We start from the raw sequence: 8,511 nt of genomic DNA, 5'->3' as shown, positions 1-8,511 counted from the left end.
AACCATGAGCGCATATCAAGTTGCCTTATACTGAGTCAAACCATTGATCGACTAGGATCAGTATTGCCCACCATTACTGGCAGCTGCTCACCATGGTCTCAGGACAGAGGTCTTTCACATCACCTGGAAATGCTGGGGATTGAACCTGGAACCTCCTGCATGCAAAAGAGATGCTCAACCCCTGAGCCACAGCCTCCTCATTAGACTGTATGAACGCAAGCTTAAAAGAGCTAGGAAAGGTGCCCTGATACCACACACAGTGTTTGATGTGTGGGGAGAACCACTTGAGCAGAGTAGCCCTGCGAGTTTGCAAGGGCCACGCACACAGCCATATCACACGTTCCGTTAAGACTGGACTCTGGGATTCCTACCCCTCACCCACTTTCAGCAGCTTCAACAGCAAAGCTGAAAGATACCTTTTAAACAGGACAATTTAAAATTGGTTGGAAGGAGAGATCTTAAAACATTCTGTTGATATAGTGTGTACACCCTTTCCCCTAAATATGAGTGAGGAGAAGCAGAAAAGTAGATTTTTTATTCCACCCAAACGCAGAAGGGCAAACTGTCAAACACACACACAGCAGGAAGAAATTAATGAACCTCCCTTAGTAAATTCCCATGCAATTTTCTTCCATATCCCTGAATGCACCACTGCTGAGCTATATAATAATGCCAGTCTTTAATTTGGCGCACGTTTTTGCAAACTAATACTGTAGTCCATTTAAAGAGCACATGTAATAGACCATAGGACTACAACTTCCACTGAGACAAACAAAAAATATCTCTACGTGATGCAATTCTTTTCAGTTTGAGACATTTCTGAAATTGCAAAATCATGTCCTCAGTTTTCAAACTAACAAGTCCAAAGAAGCAGTTCCAAGAAATGTTTCAGGAGGTGCACGCTTTCAGATTTAATTTTGTTAAAAGTACAAAAACAACCAATCTACATCACGTTACCTAAAATCACCCCTTCTACAAATATTACCTTTTTTTTTTGTCCTGATGGGAACACAGTGAACACAACTACCATTCTCAGTATTGTGGGGTTTTCGTTTTCATTTTCTTAGTGACAAGTGGGGAAGAGTGCCAACTACTTTTAACAGAATACCAAAATACAGTATATTGAATCAGTGTGTCATCTTCCACCAGCTATGACTGTAATTCTTAAATCATTTGTTCCAAACAGATGGCATAAAATCAGGGCCAGCGGTTTTGCAGATTGCAGCCAAAGAATTTTTTGACAACCTAATGCATAAACAATTCAAAAGTCTACAGTGCCATTCTAAGTAGAGTTACACACCTTTAAGACCACTGACTTCAATTGAATTAGAAAGGTATTAACTCTGCATACAAAAGCACTGTTTGCATATGACTTGCACAGAATGTTATGGATTTCACATACTTTGTTTCAGAGCCTAGACCAATAAATCCTTCTTAATTATTAAGATCTGTTGCTTACAATAACAGCATGTAACCGCTGATTCATGCAAAGGGCTGCATACTTACTAGATATAACTTGGGAACCAATACTGGATGTGTTCATTTGAGTGTCTAGAATTTATCTTTAACCAAAAGTTCAATGAACTCTTCCAGTCGTTGGTCAGAGTTGATCTGCATTCCGTCCCTATCCATGTCACATTTCATTCATTTACCAGTAAAGTCTCCATTATTCTGAATGAAAAGTCACTGGCTGATTTTTGCATATTCATATTAAATGCTGGCTTTAAATACTGATGACTTTCAGGGACTTTTTTTCGGAGCTGCCTCTTGTGCCTTCAGTTCCTTGGCTGCACACCTAGAGTTGAATGCCTTCAACATGTCTCTAACTGTCAAATTGGCACCTTTCATAATCAGTCGGTCACCATCAACTGTAAAGGAAATAGCACAATTTACAATACAGAAGGGGTGTGGAGGAAGCAATTAATTAAAAATGGTGGTTTATTGTTCTACATGAAGCTAAATGAACATGTGGTCATTCACTCTTGGTTAAATTACCTTGGCTAAATACAGATAATTCAACCTAATTGCACAGAGATCACATCTATTATTATTAAACTGCTTTCCAAAACTTGAAGTGATTACTTAGGAGAATATATTTGCATCAACAGGCTATTCTTTGCACAGTGAGAAATATGAGGTAGTAAATACAAGAGGCCAGAATCCAAACAGCCCAGTTTGTGTGCCAAAGGTGTCCATATTCATGCTACTGGTTTTTCATGCCAGTAGAAATGCTCCTCGTGTGTTGAGTGATGCACTGAAAGTGCTCAGATCCTCTTAAGTGGTTGGGGGGGCACATCGGGACTGCTGCAAGACGATGGAGCCTAAAGCTCCAGTATATGCATGGAAACCACCTTTCTGGTCTTTGGATCTGTCAAGGACCCAAACCCGGGTCCCTCTGAGACACCACCCCTTGGCCAAGCGAGCAGTGCTCAGACTTGCAGGTCCTCAAGGTTATCTGCACACAAGAAAGCAGAACTCTGTAAAATATATGAAGGTTTCTTAAATACTTTAAGAAATAAGATATCACTAGGCAACACAGTCTCTACAATTCTTCATCAAGAAAATAAGAAATGCTAACTTCTCTTTCTAATACTTCAATACCTGGTATTTGATGGCACGCCTTTTAGAATATCAGAGGCCAAGCTAGAGGCTTAAGTGTTATCTGTGTAGTAGTCCATCATGATGGGACTTGGCAGAGTCAGAGCCACTGCCCAGTCGAATCATGAAGTTAGCATGGCTTCCCTCTTGTCTATGGCTCAATTATAGTCTTTGGCCATCTGGTCTCCCCCACCCAATCAGGGAGCTCACTTGATGGAACCCTCCAGAAGATGACTGCATTCACTCCTGCTTCCCCCCTTCCATCTAGTTACAGAAATGAACGCAGGTTCTCATGAAAGCCAATTACCACATTCTTGATTCCCACATTCTTGATTCTTGATTCCAGTTTTGAAGGACATAAGGATGGTGTAGGCAGGCAGGCCCAGTTACGGACACCTGCAAGCTGGAGCAGGCCTGTTAATATTCATGTTAACCTGGAGGGGGGGGGGATCAGGGTGCTTTGCCTCACAGGATCCTAGCCTGTTTCAGTCTCTAAGTTTGTTTAAGCAGTAAGTTGAGACCTGGATATAGGCTTGAGCTGTACATTTTGAGAGAGGGATGCTCAGGAGTGAAGTACAGGACTTCAGGGCTACTTCAACAACCTATTTCTTGCTCACATGAGCTGTACCCAACATTCTAAAATGCCAAATTTCACACTGTAAACATGAGCCAAGAAATTATGGTTACTGGACATCACAACATTTCATGATCCTGAAAGCCCTTTTCCAGTTTCCAAGACTGGGGGAGTTGATGATTGTGATGGACAGAAGGCTTTCCCACCCCTGAAGGGGAAAACAGCCACTCACTTGAGCCTATGGGAGTGCTGCTCCAGCATCCAATCACCTTTGAGGAGGATGGAATGTTGGAGGGAAGCACAGCAGGAGTTGAGTTCTGTCAGAGAGAACTCCTCAGAAGGGGAGGGAAATCGCAACACAGGAGCCCAAGAGCAAGCATTGCTTAGAGAACCACACTGGCTGGTGGAGGAGAATATACCGCTTGGTATGCCGATTACAGACCAGCAAGCTGATAAGACTTTAAAAAGGTTGATACAATTAGCCAGAAAAGTCCCATCTGAAGTGTCTGTAGAACACCCTGAATGAACCCACCAGAAGACGACTCAGGCATATTTTGATGCTAGTTGCCTTAGCTGCTAGGTTTCCTGAAGCAGTGCCTTTGAACAACATTGAGGCACTCAAAGAAGCAGATGCACTGCTGTCTCTTTTCTGTAGATGCAGTTTTCCCAAAGAGATCATAAGTCCCTTATGTCCACTCTGGGGCATATGTGGCTATGGGTTGTATGTGGCGTGAAAGCCTCACACCATCCTGAGATGAACAGCTTAGTGGAACAGATTGATGGAATGCTGGTGAGGACGATCCAAACTTATACTGCAACGTGCCCAAACAACTGGGACGAGCACTTACAGCACCTGCTGCCTGTGTGCAGGACAGCACCGGGTCCATGAGTCCTGCAGGAGAGAGCTGGGTTCAGCCCCTTTGAACTCTTGTATGGTCAGAGTGTGTGAGGACCCCTCAACATCATCAGAGAGACGTGGGACGCAGAAGATGTTCCTGAACCAGAGACATTTGTGCAATATGTGGGAGACTTGTAGAACACCCTGCGTGAGTTGCTGGTAGCTGCAGGAGAGAATCTTCATCGTGTCCAGCAAAAGCAAAAGAACTGGTATGATGCAAGAGCCCAAGACAGATCTTTTTTCTTTTCTTTTTTAGTATTCTGTTTGCGTATGCTTGGAAGTCATGGTTGACTTCTGGCGACCCCTAGTGGGGCTTGGATGTTTCAGAAAGATGCCTTGCTACTGACTGCCTCTGTGTCTCAGCCCTGGTATTCCTTGGAGGTTGGCTGGCCCTGCTTAGCTTCAGAGATCTGACAGATCGGGTTTCCTTGTGCTATCCAAGTCATGGCCCAAGACAGATCTTTTGAACCTGGGAACAAGGTACTGGTCTTGCGACCTAAAAGGGAACACAAATTGCAAACCGCCTGGGAAGGGCCTTTTGCAATTGTGGCTAAGGTATCTGACATAAACTACCTTGTAAATGTGTTCCCTGAGGGTGATCAAAACAAGTTGTACCATGTCAATACATTAAACCCTACTCCGAAAGAAGTCAGATGGTACTCCTGGCTTGTAAAGAGGGGGAAACAGGACAAGCTCTGGAGGGATGAGGGGAAACCTCATCTAAGGATGGAGCTGAGGATGTTAACATTTCCTCTGCTCTCACTAATGAACAACTGATATAGATGAAGGTAATCTTGGTTGAATATGCTGATGTGTTTTCTTCCAAATCTGGGAGGACTCAGCTCATTCAGCACAAGCTCAATGCAGGCGAGGCAGCCACAGCCCCATATAGGGTGACAGGGTATAATGCCACCTGTATTGAAAGAGAAATCAAATAAATCCTGGATCTAGGGGCGATAGTGCCATAAGAAAGCCCATGGTCTTCCCCCAAAGTCCTAGTACAGAAGCCTGACCAAACCACCGGATTTGCATTGACTACGGGAAGCTAAGTCACAAGGGGGGGACACATCCCAAGTGGATGAACTAGTGTAAACCTTGGGGCCAGCACAGTACATCACCTCTCTGGACCTTACCAAAGGTTACTGGCAGGTAGAAGTGTTATTGTACCATTTGCTGTTTTCTTGTACTATATCTGTATGCCAATGTTTATATTGCTTGTTAATATTACTGGGACATAATAAAGAGTAAGTGTGCCTCATTGACCTGGCAGAGACATGAAAATGGTCTCGCCTATGTCAATGAGTTTCCGAAGGGAAATTGGGTTATGGACAGAAGGCTGTCCTGCCCCTAAAGGGGAAAACAGCCACTCACTTGAGCCAATTGGAGTGTTGCTCCAGCATCCAATCACCTTTGAGAAGGGGGATGGGATGCTGAAGGGAAGCACAGCAGGAGTTCAGCTCAGCCTCAGGGAGAAAGCAACAAGAGCTCAGGTCTGGCTCAGGAAAAGGGCAGACAGAGTGAAGGGTAGCTCTGCTTGGTAGTGTGGCAGAGTGGTTTAGCTCTCCTTCTGACCAAGTGCCCAGTTGTTAGGCCTGTCTCTGGCAGTGTCTGTGTTAGGATCCTGTGTCTGTGTTAGGATCCAACTGAATGGCTAATCAGTAAAATCCAGTTTATGCTGGAAAGTATTTTATTTTAGAAAATTGAAATGACTCTCTAAATTAATGTGCCTCAACTAGGTTTCTCTTTTGTCTATCAGGCAGAATTTGTGCCAAGCATGTTAAATGCATATTCTTAAAGCAATATTGCAATGAACCAACTTGTATACCAAACTTGTAACATCAGGATAATAAGGCTTACTTTAGCTAATTAGATCGTGACATGTATTAGCTTTCCTTTCTCAAATCCCATAGATGAAATAGTTCAGAATAGTAGTTTTCTTTCCCCATCAAGTAGTTTTTATGTATTAGTTTGTCCTTTTCCCATTTTCCATAGTTAGAGTGTTAGGGTTCTAGTATCCCTCCCCCTTCCAATTTTTAGTTGTAGTTTTTGTAGTTTATAGAAAATGCAAATAAAAAATCTCCTTGGGGGGGCATAAAAAAAGGAGTCCTGTGCTGTTGATATGTTCATGGAAAACCAATCTGTAAATAAACAAATCTTGTTTGTGGTTAATATAGAATTCCTGCCTCAGTGACCTCCATACTCTACTGGTGCACCACAAAACTTACCTCACAGCAGTGAACTAAAACTTGCTACCTTTAGAACACCTAGTAATTGAGGGGAAGTTTAAAATAAACCTGGTTCCCCACAAATCATAGGAGGCTGTGTTGGTCCTGTTACAATGATGGCCAATTAGCATGATAACTAATACAGGATGATAACTACTAAGGCCTTTGAGATGACCAGGATTACCTGCATGGTCAGCAAATATTAAAGCAAAGGGCAGAAAATACAACAACATGCAGCTGTTGTTGACCCTCCTTCTTATTTGTCAATAACGTTGCCAAGGTACCTTCAGATCCTTATCCCTGCCTCCTCCTCAGAATTATACTTATACTTATATATGATATAGCACTTATATATGATATAGTACAACTTCCAAAGTGCAATTCTAAACAGAATTACATGCTCCTAAGTCCACTGAAGTCTGCGTAGGACTGCACAGTCAGATAGTCAATAGCTTATCCTTATACTAATACTGAAGTCGCCCATCTGTGCGGATAGCTAAATACGCACATCGGGGGGACCTGGGGGGGAGGGAGAGGTTTGTGCACACGTGGGCCGGTGCCAACGTGTGCACAAAAATCCAAAAAGTATTTACGGCTACAAATGAAAAGAAAAAGAATGGAACAGCAATTTATGTCAAAGAATATTTAAACCCAGTACTGATGCATCAGGCAGAAGATGGAAGAATAGTAGCAATTAAGATAATAAGAAGGGGAATCGAAACTCTAATCATTAATATATATGCACCAAATCAAAACCAAGAAACCTTTTTCAAAAATCTAGACAGCTTGTATCAAATATGGACTGTACAAATATATGTATAATTGGAGACTATAATGCAGTATTAGACTCAGAAATGGACAGAAAAAAAAGAAGCAAAAACTCAAAAGCGGGACAGAACCTACACAAAGTATTTATACAATTGGCAGAGGAATATGGTTTAGTAGACGCCTGGAGAGTTAGGAATATAAAAAAGAAAGATTTCACCTTCTACTCTAACAGACACGACTCCTGGTCTCGTATAGATATGGCTTGGGTAAATATTAATATGCTGGGAGGAATGCTTGAAGCAGAGATTCTGCCAAAAACATTTGCAGACCACAACCCGATTTTATTAGCCTTTGAAGAAAAACGAAAGATCAGTAGATGGACTCTAAATAATTACCTCCTAAAGGATACAAAATTTGTAGACAAAACAAAGATAGAAATAAGAGAATTGTTTAAGAGGAATATCCAACCAGATATGCCATTATACATAGTGTGGGATGCATTCAAAGCCTACATCAGAGGATGGTTTATAAATCAACAAGCATGGGGAAAAAAGGGAAAAAACCAACAATACGAAAAACTGAGTAAAGAAATTAAGAAACAAGAAGATAAATTAAAAACAAGAACAGAGGGGGAAGAAACTCGAGTGAAAATAAAGCTATTAACTCATAAGATGAACTTATTATTATCCCAAGAAATTGCAAAAAAGGTAGAATATGCTAAATTGTATTACTTCGAGAAAGCAAACAAACCCTCCAGGTGGTTAGCATATAGGTTAAGAAAAGAAAGAGAGAGAGAAAGCATAATAACACTTAAAGATGATAAAAATATTGAGAAATACACTCCGCAGGAAATCAAAAATATAGCGCATGAATACTTTAAAGAATTATACCATCAAAAGGAAGAACAAACACTACAAATCCAAGAGTACCTGGAGGAAAACAATATACAAAAGTTTAATGACGAGCAAAAGAAAGTCTTGAATGAAAAGATTACAATGTGCGAATTGACAGAAGCTATTAAGAATCAAAAAAACAAAAAATCGCCGGGCCCGGATGGTTTAACGGCAGAATTTTATAAGTGTTTTGAAGAAGAATTGGTCCCTACACTGAAGGAGGTAATACAGGACATAGAAAAACAAAAAGAACTACCAACATCTTGGACTAAAGCAATAATAACCTTAATACCAAAACCCAACACAGAGACGAACCAAATAAAAAACTATAGACCGATATCCCTACTGAATGTAGATTACAAAATCTACGCAAATATATTGGCAATGAGACTCAAAAAGATCTTAAACCAGATGATAAACAAGGACCAAGCCGGATTCTTACCGAAACGACATATGAAAGATAATATCAGAACAGTGATAAATGTATTAGAATTCTACGAAAATCACCCAGAAAAACAAGCAGCATTAATGTTTTTAGATGCCGAAAAGGCATTT

At 41.2% G+C, this 8,511-nt stretch overlaps 1 protein-coding gene across 1 annotated transcript in view; it reads right to left on the bottom strand.

Annotated features, from left to right (window-relative positions):
• Window positions 1-459: 459 nt before the first annotated feature.
• The window catches only part of MRPL53 (mitochondrial ribosomal protein L53), a 15,447-nt gene continuing 7,395 nt past the window's right edge, over window positions 460-8,511 (bottom strand). The window contains exon 3 of the mRNA XM_015425436.1: window positions 460-1,868. Within this exon, the coding sequence (XP_015280922.1) occupies window positions 1,741-1,868 (128 nt within the window). The 3' untranslated portion in view covers window positions 460-1,740. The remainder of the gene's footprint in view (window positions 1,869-8,511) is intronic.

This window comes from Gekko japonicus, unplaced genomic scaffold (genome assembly GCF_001447785.1).
Source record: "Gekko japonicus isolate JY-2015 unplaced genomic scaffold, Gekko_japonicus_V1.1 scaffold301, whole genome shotgun sequence".
In the NCBI taxonomy this organism is placed as follows: domain Eukaryota; kingdom Metazoa; phylum Chordata; class Lepidosauria; order Squamata; family Gekkonidae; genus Gekko; species Gekko japonicus.
The sequence above is the reverse complement of the archived record's forward strand: the minus strand, read 5'-3'. Positions and strand labels throughout refer to the sequence as shown.